The 14751-nt window shown below is 48.8% G+C and overlaps 1 protein-coding gene across 1 annotated transcript in view; it reads right to left on the reverse strand.

Moving 5' to 3' along the window:
- HVCN1 (hydrogen voltage gated channel 1) overlaps positions 1-14751 on the reverse strand; it is a gene marked incomplete at its 3' end in the record, with an annotated part of 28410 nt that overhangs the window by 664 nt on the left and 12995 nt on the right. Inside the window, exons 4-6 of the mRNA XM_080940820.1 lie at positions 4981-5253; positions 1910-2014; positions 1411-1642 (exon numbers count right to left, since the gene is read on the reverse strand). Coding sequence (XP_080796946.1) covers positions 1411-1642; positions 1910-2014; positions 4981-5253 — 610 coding nt within the window. The remainder of the gene's footprint in view (positions 1-1410; positions 1643-1909; positions 2015-4980; positions 5254-14751) is intronic.

Raw genomic sequence — 14751 nt, forward strand, 5'->3', positions numbered from 1 at the left:
AAGACTTGCATTCTGACTCACACTTATACTTGGGCCATATAGAGACAACTGTCACTGGATAACCTCAGCAAGGAAGGCAAGATTGTTACTTCTGAGCTCAGGAGTAGGCAGCTAGGCAGTGTTTGCCTGTGGCCCACATGGGTGCAGAGGCTCTACAGACTAGCTGTGTTCCTGTTCTCCAAGGACACATGTCCCTAGCAGTAACAGCAGGAAGTTGCTTGTCTTCCCTGGTCAGAGTCCAGAGTGTGGAGATAAAAAGGCCAAAAGTTAAAGCAGCCCCCCTGCCCCCTCCACTGTAGCATGGCCCTGACAGACTGGCACCTGGCCTGTGGGCCTGCTGGCTTGGGATGCTTTGCAGGGCTCTAGTGACCCACAGTTCATTCTCAGTGGCAGTGCTGCCCCTCAGATGCAGACCCAAAGAGGCCCAGGAATGCACCAGAGTTACTCTCCCAGCTGCAGTGTGAGGCTTCCAGCCCCTCTCAAGTCAAGGCACCCCCGTCAGGGAGCCCATTCTCTGTGGCTGCACTGTGAAACATTTAATAAATATTTTACATTTGTCTTTTTGATAAATTCATTAAAACCCTATGTGTTATTAGCCTGTCACCTTTGTTTCCACCCGACACAAAGGAATGTTCCTTGTTTGCTTTTCTCTTCTCCAGAGCTAAACTTGCTTAGCTGTGACCACCTGCTATCCCACAGTCCCAGTAGCCCACTTTACCTGCAGACCCTGACAAACTGCGTGGGCTGTGGTGCACAAGGTGCCAGTGCCCCCAGAGGACACACCCACCCCCAACAAGAGCCCCATTGCCTCCCTCTCATCCCAGGCTTCCCAAGCCCGCCTCAGCATCTAGGTTCCCTGAGCCCTTGGCAGCAGAATGAGGGGGACAGCTCTAGGTGACTGCTGTGGTTCCAACTGCTGGCCAGACATAGAACCCCTGCTCCTCAGACACAGGCGCCAGGGGCAGCACTTGTGCCTGGAACTAAGCAGAGCAGGACTTCCCTGGGGGTCCTCTCTAGAGACAGAAGCCTCTGCAGCAGGGGAGTCACTCGGGGCCTGTGGGAGCTCCAGGGCCTGGGCTGTGTGGGCTGATGTGCACCATGTGGGGACACCTGTGTCCCTTCCTGGAGGATACCCTCCAGTGCTACCCTGGGTGTAAGTCCCACACTTCCCTGACTAACTTCTGGTAACTATGAAAAGCATGGGTGTGAAATGGCTTTCGAGCAACCACAGTCGGCAGCTAGAGATAACGCTCGTCACCAAATATTACCATCATACATTTCTTCCGATACCCAAGAGGCAGCAGCCACAACATAAACCAGGGATGAGAATCCAGGTATCTGGTGACTGTGCTGCCACCTCAGTACCCACCACAGCGCCCGTACCCCCATGTAGCCCGAGAGGAGACGCACCATTGATGATCCGGGCCACCCTCCAGAGCCGAATCAGGATCAGCAGACCAAGAGCTTCAAAATGATGGTTTTTAAACAGAAGGATGAGGTCAAGGACAAAGGACACCACCACCACGATGGCGTCCAGGACCTCAAACTTGTGGTGGAAGAACTCCAAGCGGAAGACAAAGATTTTAAAGAAAATCTCAAACATGAAGAAGACCAGGATGGCAAAACTCAGGTAGTGGAACACCTGCAGGGACAGAGCAGGGAGCAGTGTCACAGGGTTGTCTCTGGCCACACTGGCCTGGTTACCAGGTATCACTGTCACAGACAAGGTCTCTACCCTTTACAGATAATTAGGCACAGCCTAGATATCATCCCAGCACTTGGGAAACTGAGGCAGGAGGATCAAGAATAGTTCAAGACTTCCCTGGGCTACAGAGTAAAAGCGTCTCAACTGAACATTAAATTGGCCTGGGCAGCAGCCCAGTGGCATGTGTCTGCTCCTTGTTTGTACCGTGACCGCGTAGTCTTTCTCATCCGGCTCAATGATCTTCAAATCCAGAAGGAGCTCAGCAAGCACCAGGAGGGCATCCAGGACCACCAGGCAGATGATGATAACCTAGAGGAAGGAGCAAGAGACTATGAGGGCTGGAACCCCAAGAGTGCCCCGTGGGAGCGTCCCACAGTGTCTCCCACTCCCTGTCCCTTGCTCACCCAGTCTGTTTCTCCAGTACCAGCTCTCAAAGCAAATGCTACTCTAGGCAAAAATAGTTTTAACTTTTCTATTTCTGTGGTTCACTATTGCTCTGGTAGACACAGAACAGATGCTCAACAAGTTATTCGACACACCCCGGCCTTGGGACTCTTGAGTTCCAGAAGGGACCCTTACTTGTAGAGCAAGCACTTTCTGGACAGAACCACTTTCCCAGCCTGGATTTTGTTTTGGTTTTTAATTCTTGGTTATTTTAGAGCCAGAAGAGTCAGCAAATTCTTATATGATCTAAAGCCAAAGCATAGCCATATTGCAAACAGGCTCACCACAGTCACCAAACAGCAGGAAGCATGGTTCTGTGTGCATTAACACTGAGTGCAGGCATGATCCCCGGGTACCATGCAGCCTGCAGTTCCGGAGAACAGGATGGACAGTAACAAGAAAACTCAGAACTGGCAGGTGGGAGCTACACAGAATTCTATGCACTACACACCACAGAAATACTCACTCTCCAATGGTTAATTTTACATCATGCCTCTGTTACCTGGAGTTGAAGTGAGAAAGGCCCAAGAAAAGACACTTGGCCTCTATGAACTGATGCCCCTCCACCTGGCTGCTTTATGTGGCAGAGAAGGTCACATCCCTTTGTTAATCCACATCCTGCCCTGTGGGGTGCCAACTGCAGGGTTCCATCAGCCTGCCCTGGAACCAGAGCTTCAGCTGGCCATAGCTATACTCTGAGACACAATGGGCTTGTGAAGCCGGATAAGCTGAGGGCCCAAGCTCTGTTCTGCCTCTTGATCAAGATGAAAGTATAAGCCCCATCTCAAGTCTGCCTTCCCTGGAGGCTGGCTCATCCCTGTCTTCTCTTGACTGTGCCATCTTATGTGACAAGTGACAGCATACTATCACTATGCCCTGCAGATTCTACCAGCAGACAGTAAGAGTCCTCAACCCTTGCCCCTTCCTCCCATCCCACCTGGCTTCCATCCAAGATCTTTAGTCACAGCCTGTCCACAGCAGCCCCTGCCTCAGTGAGCTACCTTGCTGCTTTCTCCACAGGAACCTTGGAACCCTTCTCCACCCCCTAACTCAGGCCACCAGCCCTTCCCATACCAGGCCCCTGCCTGAAACATGCCCTTCCACCCATCAGACCTACTATGCTTAGCCTTGTGTGTCACATGACAGTCACCAACTACCTTGACTCCCAATTTCTGCTAAGCAGCATTTGTCACCCCTGCCAGCCAACTTGCTGCCATCCAGGTAAGTGGCATACTATCCCCTCAAACAATAAGTACCTTTATGAGAGTCAGACCCAAGCCTGGTAGAGATGAGTCCCTTCCAGAGGCAGGGACACTTGGGGGAGGGGGGCCTGGGGCTCTCTTTACAGCTGGAAGGAAGCTGACTCCCCTCCATTGGCTCTGAAATTGCAGGTTTGGGATTTCAACCCCAACAACATAATACTATGTTTCCTGCCATAGCCGCAGAGGGGCTGGCAAGATATAAGAGATGCTGGGTTGTTGGCTCACTTTAAGTGGGAGAAAAGGCAAACATTTTCCTTTCCTCCCTGAGAACAGTGTTCGTGGTGAGACCGAGGCTGTCCCTCCCTGCTTCCAGAAGGTCCTCTTGCAGAGGACCAAGGTTCAGTTCCTAGAACCCCCATCAGGTGACTTACAACCACCTGGAACTCTAGCTTCAGGGGATCAGACATCCCTGACCTCCTTCCGAGGGCTCCAGCATACAAATGGTTCGAGCATACACATACAAATAAAAAGTCTGGAAAAAAAAATTGCCCTTTGCAATGTTGGAACAGATGGCTTCCAGAGTTCAGCTCAACTGTTTCTCTTGAAAGCCAGAAAGTCCCCTCCCTCTCCCTGCGGTAACATCTGCAGAGAGGTGGTGACAGTGAGAGCCAGAGGGTATATATGTGTGTCTGTTTGTCTGTCTGCGTACATGTAAAAATAAAATGATCCACGTTCGTGTCTACAGTGACTCTCACCATTTAATTATTGGAGACAATCTCTAATGGGACCTGGGTCTCCCCAACTGGCCAACAAGCCTCAGGGAAACTCCTCTGTCCTCTTCCCAGTGCCACCACGCACTGCCATATCCAAAATTTTCCTTGGGTGTGGGGAACCGAACTCAGGACCTAATGTTTGCACAACAAGCACTTTACCCACCTTAACTGCCTCCCTAGCCCCACATGCTCTCGGGTCTGAGGGCCAGGCATCGTGATGGTGATGAGCTTGCAGAACAGGGGGTCCTCATGCCCTTGTCCAGAAGCAGGCACCACACTCTGGAATAGACGCTTCTCTCGTAGTGTACTCTGAGCATACACACGAGCCAGTTTTTTTTGGGGTTTTTTTTGTTTTTTTTTTTTTACAATGAAAATAACTACTGTAAAGTAACCATTCATAGGTTGCCATAAAGATCCGTGGCAGTGGGTACAGTCACAAGGCTGTGCAGCCGCCACCACTGTCTAGTTCTAGTATATTTCCACCACCTCAAAAGGAAACCCCATCTTTCTCAAGCAGCCACCCACTCGCCTTTCCTCCCTCCCACAGCCTCCCATCTGTCTACCCCGTTGGCTATGATGGACGGTTCAGCTATCTGGCATCACACACAACTGGGACCTTCCCTGTCTGTCCTGTTACTTGGGTCATGTTTTCAAAGTTGCACCATGTATCTGCATGTCCTTCTTTGTCACGCCCAAGTCATACCCTCTGGAGGGACAGGCCACAGAATGACCCCTCCCCCACTTTAATACAGGTTAGACCACGGAGCAAGGCACATGCAAGGCGCTCAGAAAGCACCTGTGGGAGGCAGGGGTGGCAGTGGCAGATGGGGCTCCCACCTTAGAGAGCCTCTCTTACCTGAAACCTGTGGGAACTGAAGACTTTCCTCAGCCTGCTCCTGAAGTCCAGGGATGGCCTGGGTGTGGAGACAGAGCCAGCCTCAGCATCTGCGCCCACAGGGCTGCCCTCGCCCTCCACTGGTTCGGGGGCCGGCTCCTCCTCCTCCTCTTCATTCTCCCACTTCTTGTAGTTGACGTTCCAGGTATGGTAGTCGTCCCCAACCACTGTGAAGTGCTTTAAGATCCTGCTCATCCTCTTGGTGGAAGCCACCTTGGCTCTTCGAGTGACAGCCTGGAGGGGGGCGGGGACAGAGCAAGCACTTGAGGTCCCCAACACTGTGAGAGGGAGAAGGGCCCAAACCAGACCCCAGGGTGCTCGGAGCAGCTTAGCCCAGGTCAAAAAGGTGGGGTTTTTAGGGGCACTTATTTTTGGAACTTAGTACAAGAGGTGACAGGAAACCCCAATCCGAGCCAGATGTGTCCCTGTGGTCTGGCCGGCAGTCACCAACGGCACTACAGCCCAGTCTCAGCATAAGGGCCCATGTGTAAGTACAGAAGAGAAAGAGCTGTTGAGAGAAGAGGAGGAAGTGTCCAAAAGTAAAAGTACAGTTTCACAGAGAACTCAGAGAAGCCACCCCTACTCTCCACAGACTATTCCTGGATGCACAGGCAGAAAGCGGGGTTCTTCCCAAGTATATCCAGCAAGGTGCCACACACCTGTCATCCCAGCAACCAGCATTTAAAGGGGTGAAGAGTTCAAGGTCAGCCTAGGCCACATAGTAGAATCTCAAAAAACAGGAATAAAGGCTATCCCACTGTGTGCTCAGCCTGAATGTTTAATCTGCCTTAAGAAGAGCACTGTAGCAACTCTCCATACTGGCTTTGGCTTTCCCAGGAGACCAGCTTCTACAACCTCAGCCAACACACAGCTGTGATCTTAAGGCCTTCTCCATGCCCCTGACCCACAACAATGGATGTGCGTCCTTTGCCAAAAGCAACCTTCTAAAATGAAGATCCATTTACGGATACTGGTCGATGAAACAGGGACATATTACTGCTGTTGTCTGGGTCACTTGGGGTCAGTTGGAGCCAGTAACTTAATCCTTATAAAATTCTAGATAAGATGTAAAGTGTCCCATCCCTTCCCAGTATGAAGCTCCCTGTTGCTGTCTGACTGAAGACAGAAATTCTTTGTGGGGGACAGACATGGTCACCCAGTAGACACATGTGGTCACACAACTGACAGAATACACAAAAGACACAGTTACAGTAACACTCAGTGTCTTAGAGTCTCTGTTCCTGCACAAACATCATGACCAAGAAGCAAGCTGGGGAGGAAAGGGTTTATTCAGCTTACACTTCCACATTGCTGTTCATCACCAGAGGAAGTCAGGACTGGAACTCAAGCAGGTCAGGAAGCAGGAGCTGATGCAGAGGCCATGGAGGGATGTCACTTACTGACTTGCTTCCCCTGGCTTGCTCAGTCTGCTTTCTTATAGAACCCAGGTCTACCAGCCCAGGGATGGCACCACCCACAATGGGCTGGGCCCTCGCTCCTTGATCACTAGTTGAGAAAATGCCTTACAGCTGGATCTCACAGAGACATTTCCTCAACTGAGGCTCCTTTCTCTGTGATGACTCCAGCTTGTGTCAAGTTGACAAAAATCCAGCCAGTACACTCAGGGTCAAATTCACAAGACAGCCTCCTCAGGAAGGCACCAGTTCCCACAGAACAGAAGATGCAGGAAGCATGTAGTAGAGAATTCAAATCTGGACTCCAAGGGAAAGTGCTTTTATTATATCTTCCCCCAGGGTGCTTTTATTCCTTTCCTTAATGAGACACAGGTGTTTTATTGGTGACTCAGAGTTCATCACTAAAGTGTATAATCCACAATTCATGCAGGTGATTCTGAAAATCCTGCCTTTAATCTCTGTTTCTACCAGGATCAGCTCCCACATCTCTAGACCCAACATGGCTCCCAGCTGCCTTGGCCTGCAGTACTGCAGCACACTCCTGCCATAGTCCCTTCTACAGGGAACCATAAAGAACATCCTAACATCACTGAGACCATGGCAGGCCTTTGCCTGAAGCTCTCTGCCACACTCAGTCCCTCTTGTTGGTGTACTTCCTGTTATGCTGGCTGGGAGGCTTCCCTAAGCTTAACTCTTCTAAGAGGCTCAACCTTCTCCCCGATCCCAACTCTTTCTCCACCCTGGCTTCTATGTCTTTAGTCCATCATGGTACCAGGAGAAAAGTAGGGGAAGAAGTCCTGCCCCCCCTAGGATCCAGGATGCCTTTCCTGCTGACAGAATCTTGAGAAATTTCAGGGCAACCAACAGAGCAGAAATCACTTGTTTAAATGCTTTCCTGAAGACACTCTAACGGTGTCTAAGAATAGAAAACTGATCGCTTTGAGTTTCAGCATATTAATAGTCCTAGCTCACCCCAAAATCTGTACTGAACCTCAAAATCACCTTGTGATTTTTTTTTCCTCTTTCATTTGTTTTTTAATGTTTAGTTATTGTCCTGGCTTTTCCTATGATTTCAGGGATCCCGGAGACACCGGGCAGGTACAGCAGCTTGGAACACAAGCCTGATGGAGTTTGGATCCTCAGAACTCAAATTTAAAAAGCAAAATACAGTGGCAAACATCTGTAATCCCCTCACTACAGAGGGAGGAGAGAGGTGAGAGGCAGAGCTGCCTGGAAGTGATAAAGCCAGCAATCCTGGCACATGTAGCCCAGGAAGAAACAAGGAAGACCCCACCTCAAACAAGGCAGAAAGTAAGATGATGTCCTCTGCACACACATGCTGACACCCGCACATATCACACACATCCCTATACATTGTCACACACACACACAGATACACCCACACATATCACAAACATACCCACACAGATCCACACACATCACACACATACACACATACATCCACACACATTACACACATACCCACACAGATATACACACACACATATACCCACATACATCACAAACATATCCACACAGATATATATACACATCACACACACACATTACACATACCTACACACTGACACCCACACATATCACAAACATACCCACACAAATATACACACATACACCCACACACATCACAATACCCCCACACAGATACACACACACACACATACGCATACCCACAGATATACACACACATATACCCACATACATCATACACATGCCCACACACTGACACACACACATATCATACATACCTATATACCAACACCCCCACACACACATACACATCAACACCAGCACACAGATATACCCACACATCACACACACACTCACAATACATGACACACATACTCCCACATACCCACAAACTGACACACATACACCAACACCAGCACACATATATACACACATACACAATCACACACACCCACACACTGACACACACATTATACACATATCCATACTTCAACACACACACACACACACACACACACACACACAATCTTACAGTTCCATTCATAAAAGGGAATTCTTCAAGAAAATAAGTAAAACATATTTTAACTTTTAAACTTATAAATTAGCCAGGCCATGATGGCCCATGCCGTTAACTCCACCAGTCTGGAGGCAGAAGCAGGCAGATCTCTGTGACTTCAAGAGCAGCTTGGCCTATATTGTGAGTTCCTGGACAGCCAAGGATACACAGAGAAACTCTGTCTCAAAAAAGCAACTAACGGCCAACCAAGCGACCAAAAACCCAACAAGCTTATAAATTACATCCTTTTAGGACTGTCCTGTAGAAAACTGAGGAGTATTACAGATAGCCATTGTAGACACCTGTAGGAGACTTTTTCTCTTGAAGCCCGTATTCATATCTTTATTGTCTTTCTCCTGTCTGCCTGTCTGTCTGAACACTTAATACTCACTCTCTTTACTTTGCTCTGGCTCATTCTGGACAGTCTCCTACCGCGCCTTGTCCAGCTTTGCCGGAGGGGAGGTATCTGGGCAGGGTGGGGTGAGCCCTCTGGCTGCTGGGTACTGTGTCAGGTTATGTCTGCCGGCTGCTGAGGGCATGGGATGACCTGGAACTTACCTGCCTGCGATTGGCTGCCTGTTCCAAGGGGCCCGCAGGCCAGTGAAAAGACTCTCACCACCTTGTACGGCTGCAAGCTCAGTACATTGAAAAGTGTCCCCACACAGGGGACAGACACTCTGCAACACGGGATTGTTAAGTGACTAAATGAACAAAGAAATGTGGCCAGAGAGAAGGCTCAGCAATTAAGAGCACTTCCTGCCCTTCCAGAGGCCTCGAGCTTAGTCCCCAGCACCTATGGCGGCTTACACCTGCCTATAACTCCAGCTCCTGGCAGATCTGATGCTTCTTCTGGCCTCTCCTGGTAAATTCACATGCATACACATACACACATGCATGCACATACATGCATACACACATGTACACATGAGCATGCCCAGGCCAAAGTAGCATCAACTGTCCACTCTCAGTCTCCAGTTTATCACTGGAGGCAAAGTCTCTCACAAGCTAGAATTAGGCTGCCATTCAGCAACCGTGTTATCCTCCCATCTCTACCGCCACCAGCACCGGCATTACAGTTATACACACCATACTCCTGCATGAATTCAAACTCCAGCCCCCATGCTTGTCTCACCAAGCCATCTCCCCAGTCTGCAACCAGATCTGTAGACATCTGTTCAGTGTGACAAGGGGTGTGACTTGCTGGGGACAGTGTTTACCCAGTAGGCCTATGGAATGCCCAGCATGCAAAGGGGAATGAAAGCTGAAGAAATGATCAGATGGCATGATGCACATCTTTAATCTCAGTACTTGAGGCAGAGGCAGGTGGATCTCTGTGAGTTCCAGCCAGGGCTATAGAGTGAGTCCCCGTCTCAAAGGCAAACAAATAAAGCTACAAAAATGACCTCCCAGTCAAGAGCACAGGCTTGACTTCAAGAGGACCTGCGTCCAGTTCCCAGCACCCACACAACAACACAACCATCTGTAACTCCAGCTCCAGGGGATCCGATACCCTCTTTGCCTGCCACAGGCCCCCATACTCACAAACATATACCCACACACAGACTCACACATTTGCATGTAATTGAAACCACACACAGATGTATGCATATGCATGTAATTAAAAATAAATGCTGGGGCTGGAGAAATGGCTCAGCGGTGAAGAACACTGACTGTTCTTCCAAAGATCTTGAGTTCAAATCCCAGCAACCACATGGTGGCTCACAACCATCTGTAATGAGATATTCTGGTGTGTCTATGACAGTTACAGTGTACCCAAACACATAAAGTAAATAAAAGTTTTAAAGGATTTTAACTAAAATAAATAAGGGGCTGGAGAGGTGGCTCAGTGGTTAAGAGCACTGACTGCTCTTCCAGAGGTCCTGAGTTCAAATCCCAGCAACCACATGGTGGCTCATAACCATCTGTAATGAGATCTGATGCCCTCTTCTGGTGTGTCTGAAGACAGCTACAGTGTACTCATATATAATAAATAAATAATTTTAAAAGGGTTTAAAAATAAATAAATACCTCTAAAGCTGTCTGTAGGGCCAGCACAATAGCTCAGCAGGTAAAGACACTAGCCACCAGGGCTGGGCTCCATCCCTAGAGCCCACGAGGCGGAGAGAACTTACTCTTGTCCTTAGATCACCATGGGAACAGTGCTACACACGCACACAGATAAATATATGTAATTGAAATATGTTTTAAAGCTCAGTGGGAAAGAATATGTCTAAGTACAAGGACAATGCTTAGGAACTTTATGTGGAAAATGTGTCAGGAATGCACAGAGGCAGGATCATGACACATGAAAGACAGGATTCTGACTCGTGGCTAGTAACTGGGACTGCCTCTCCCTGCTCCAAAGTCAAGAAACTAAACAAAACACACACTGTGTTCCTGATAAAGGAATGAACTGCACAGTCACCCTGACTTTCCGTCTGGTGGAACTTTCTAGATGAGGAAATGAAGACTGGTGTTCAGGGAGACTGCAGGTCTCTCCCTTCCTCGGGGATCTCAAGGCAGGGGAACTGAGACACAAAAGTGCACTTTCGGGCTGGAGAGCTGGTTCAGAAGTTGAGAACATTGATTGCTCTTTTAGAGGTCCTGAGTTCAATTCCCAGCTAGCATATGGTGGCTCACAACCATCTGTCATGAGATCTGATGCCCACTTCTGACACCCAGATATATATGCAGAACACTGTATATATAATAAATAAATACATCTTTTTTTTAAAAAAATGCACTTTTACTGGACCCGGGATGTCACAGACAGGAGCAGATGATACAATGTAACTCAGGAAAGGAAACAAAGCAAAGCAAACACCTCTCTGGATCAGGTAAAGTGTTGCAGGATATTTGTTCACACTGTGAACAGTGTTTTTTACTGGAAAAACCAGTTTCTAGTTGTGGTGCGGCTCAGCCCTAGCACACACCTTTGATCCCAAGAGCTTCATGTAAACAGAATTGCATAAAGTCAACTATAGACCAAGAGGCGGAGCTAACGACCAGTTGACAAGAAGCGAATAGAAGGAAGAAGTGACAGACTGGTTACAGAGAAAACAAGTCAGAGAAAATCAAGATAGAATGAACCAGTGAATGAGAAGGAGCCAGCAGATTAGGACAGATGGCCAGAGTTAGTCTGAAACCAAGCAGAGCAATTCAGGAGAAGCTGAGAAAAGCCAGATTGAATCAGTCAGCTTGAGCCAGAGCAGTTGAATTGAACCAGCCAGCCAGAGTTCAGAAAGTGCCAGGAAGGGTGGTCTTATTCTGTAGCAAGTCTCAAAAACTGAAAACATTCTGGGTCTCGATAAGATTGTACAGAGGCTAGAAGTTTCCAGGACTAAGGCTCAGCCAGCAGACAGACAGTGAGCCTCAGAGATAACGATTACAACGTGAATAAAAGCTATTTTTACAGTGAGAGGCTGAAAAGCTACAAAGACAGCTCAAGGCTGGTTGAGGGCAGTCTATTCCCAGCAGCCAGAGAAGTCTTCGCAACCTCCAGGCATCAGAGGGAACTCCAGAAAAAAAACAACAGACTAAATTCATCCCACAGACTCATTCTAAGGAACACACCTTGAAAAGATCAGGGGGCCATGAGATGGCTCAGAGGTAACAGCACTTGCCACTAAGCCTGATGTCCTGAGTTCAATCCCTGTGACCCACATAACAGAAGGTGAGAATTGACACCCACAAGGTATCCTCTGACCTTCCCACATGTGCTGGGGCATGTGTGTGTCCCTTCATATATGAATAAGTAAATGTAAACAGGGAAACACATGGTTTCATTAAAGAAAGAAATCAGCTGATTCCCAACTAGATGAAATGGCCCTTATTGAACAAAAGTCGGTTCCCCATCAGGAAAGACAACAGCATGTGCTGAGCAGCATGTGACAGAAACCACTCCACGGAAAAATGCAGGAAAATGCCCAAACCTACTCTGAACTCAAAGAGGACACACATCAGAGAACTGGCCACCAGGTCAGCTGTGACATATATATTCAAAGACGGCGTGGAAGTGGGGAGTACAGGCGCTTGGGAAACTGAGGCAGAAGGATTGAAAAACGAAACTGAGGAGTGGCCCATGCCTTTAATCCCAGCATTTGGGAGGCAGAGGCAGGTGGGTCTCTGAAGTTGAGAACAGCCTGGTCTACAGAGCAAGTTCCAGGACGGCCAGGGCTACACAGAGAAGCCCTGTCTCGAAAACAAAAACAAAGGGCTCTGTGGTGCAATGGATAGTGCATTGGACTTCTAGATAAAGTGAAGGCATTCGAAAACAAAAACAAACAAGAGGAGGAGGAGGAGAAGGAAAGGAAGGAAGGAAGAAAGAAAAAAAGAAAATCTGAGACCAGCCTGATATATAGTGAGACACTGAAGTGTGTGTGTGTGTGTGTGTGTGTGTGTGTGTATGTAGAAAAATCAGTGGACAGGCCTGTTTGTTTAGTAGTGATTGCTTATAACATAGCACTTGGGAGCTAGAGGTGTGAAGATCAGGAGTTCAAGCCAGACTTGACTACATAGCAAGTTCTAAACCAGCCTGAGCTATACAAAACCCTTTCAAAAATCAAACCAAGACAAAAACAATAAAAAGATACAGGAAGGAACCATCCGTGACCTCAGAGACAGAGCAACTGAAAACACAGTGGGAAGACTGTTCACCACACAAGCCTGAGGACCTGAGTGTAGATGCCCAGAACCATCATAAAGTCACACAACATCACATGTATCATCCCGGTGTTCCTGCAGCAAGGGAAGCCAGGGACGGGACAATCCCCAGAAGCTTGTGAGCCAGCTACTCTGGCGTGCCCACTGAGGAGCAAGAGACCCTGAATCAAGGAAGGAGGTAGAAGATTGTCTTCTGACCTTCAGGTTCATACTGGAGGACAAGACACCTTTATTCACACTGATACATGCACACATGCATACACACACACAGATTTAGATACAAAATTACCAGTTGGCTGGAAGTAAACAGAACAAATGAAGCCTCAGGAACCCTAACAGGGGCAGCTGTGGGACTAAGAGATGACAGGGAGATTAAAAAAAAAAAAAAAAGATGTTCAAAAAATAGCGGCTGAGGTTGGCAAGATGACCGAGCAAAGATGCTTGCTGTCAAGTCTGATGATCCGAATTTGATCTCCGGGATTCACACGGCCGGAGGGAAGTAACTCCTGTAAGTCCTCTACATGCATAATGTGGCATATGCACTCCCCCCCCCCCCAAGCACATACACAAACATAAATAAATAAGGCACATCTTACATGGCTGAAAAATATAATCACATTTGACAGAATATACTGTAGACTGTAACATGATGAACTCCAAGCAGAAGGGCCATGCGAGAGGATGGGCAAAGCCATGTAGCACAGTGGGTAGGGTGTTTGTCTAGCACCTTCTAGGCCCTGGGTTCCATCCTCTGCAGCACAAAGAATAAATAACCTGTGTACTTGGGAGCAGACTGGGGGAGGGGTGTGTCTTGCCCCCTTGTCCACTGCCCTGCCCTGGGTGGCCTTATGTCTCCGTGTTCCAAATTCGGTCAAGAAATACCTTCCCATAGACCCGACATTTTCTGGCTAAGTGTCAGGGGAAGAAGCCCTGTTGTCACAGCTGGGGTGAGGCTGAAGTGGAGGGTAGGCTGGGGCTGTGCAGGTATCCAAAGCCCTGGCCTGCCTCCGTGGCCCACCACCCATATTACTGGATACGTCAGGGGCCCAGAGACAGTGTAAAACAGTGCAAGGCCTCCTGATAGCAGCTCCTTAGAGAGCCCCACCCAGCCCAGAGGCCAACCATCCCTCTTCCAGCCAGTGGTCTAGCCTAAACTCTTGTCCTCCATGGCCCATGAAGGTTACACAGCCTCCTCCTGATCCCTGACTTTTCTACCCAAGCCTGAACAGGTCTCACCTTGACTCTGTCACCGCCCTCCTCACCCCAGCAATTGCTCCTTTGTCCCAGGCAAACATCCAAGGGCCTTCACGCGGTGGGCGGGGCCCTGTGAGGCCCCGCCCCTCTGCTTCCCGGCAGCCCGACCCCTTGCTTCTGCCCCTCGAGCCCCACACGACCCGCTCAGAGCCCTTCAGCCTGGCAGTTCCTAGCTACACTCGGATGTGGGTTCTTTCTTCCCCACGCGTGAAGACTCAGCTGCCATGTTATATCCTCAGAGTGCTCCTTCCCGGACCCTGAACCAGTTCCACAGCCTCGCCTTTCTTCTTTACTCTTCCTCAGAGCCCTCCTCAAGTTAAGGAATTACTCCGCTGTGTATAAGCACCACAAGACAGG

Source organism: Micromys minutus (genome assembly GCF_963924665.1).
Source record: "Micromys minutus genome assembly, chromosome: 29".
NCBI classification, from domain to species: domain Eukaryota; kingdom Metazoa; phylum Chordata; class Mammalia; order Rodentia; family Muridae; genus Micromys; species Micromys minutus.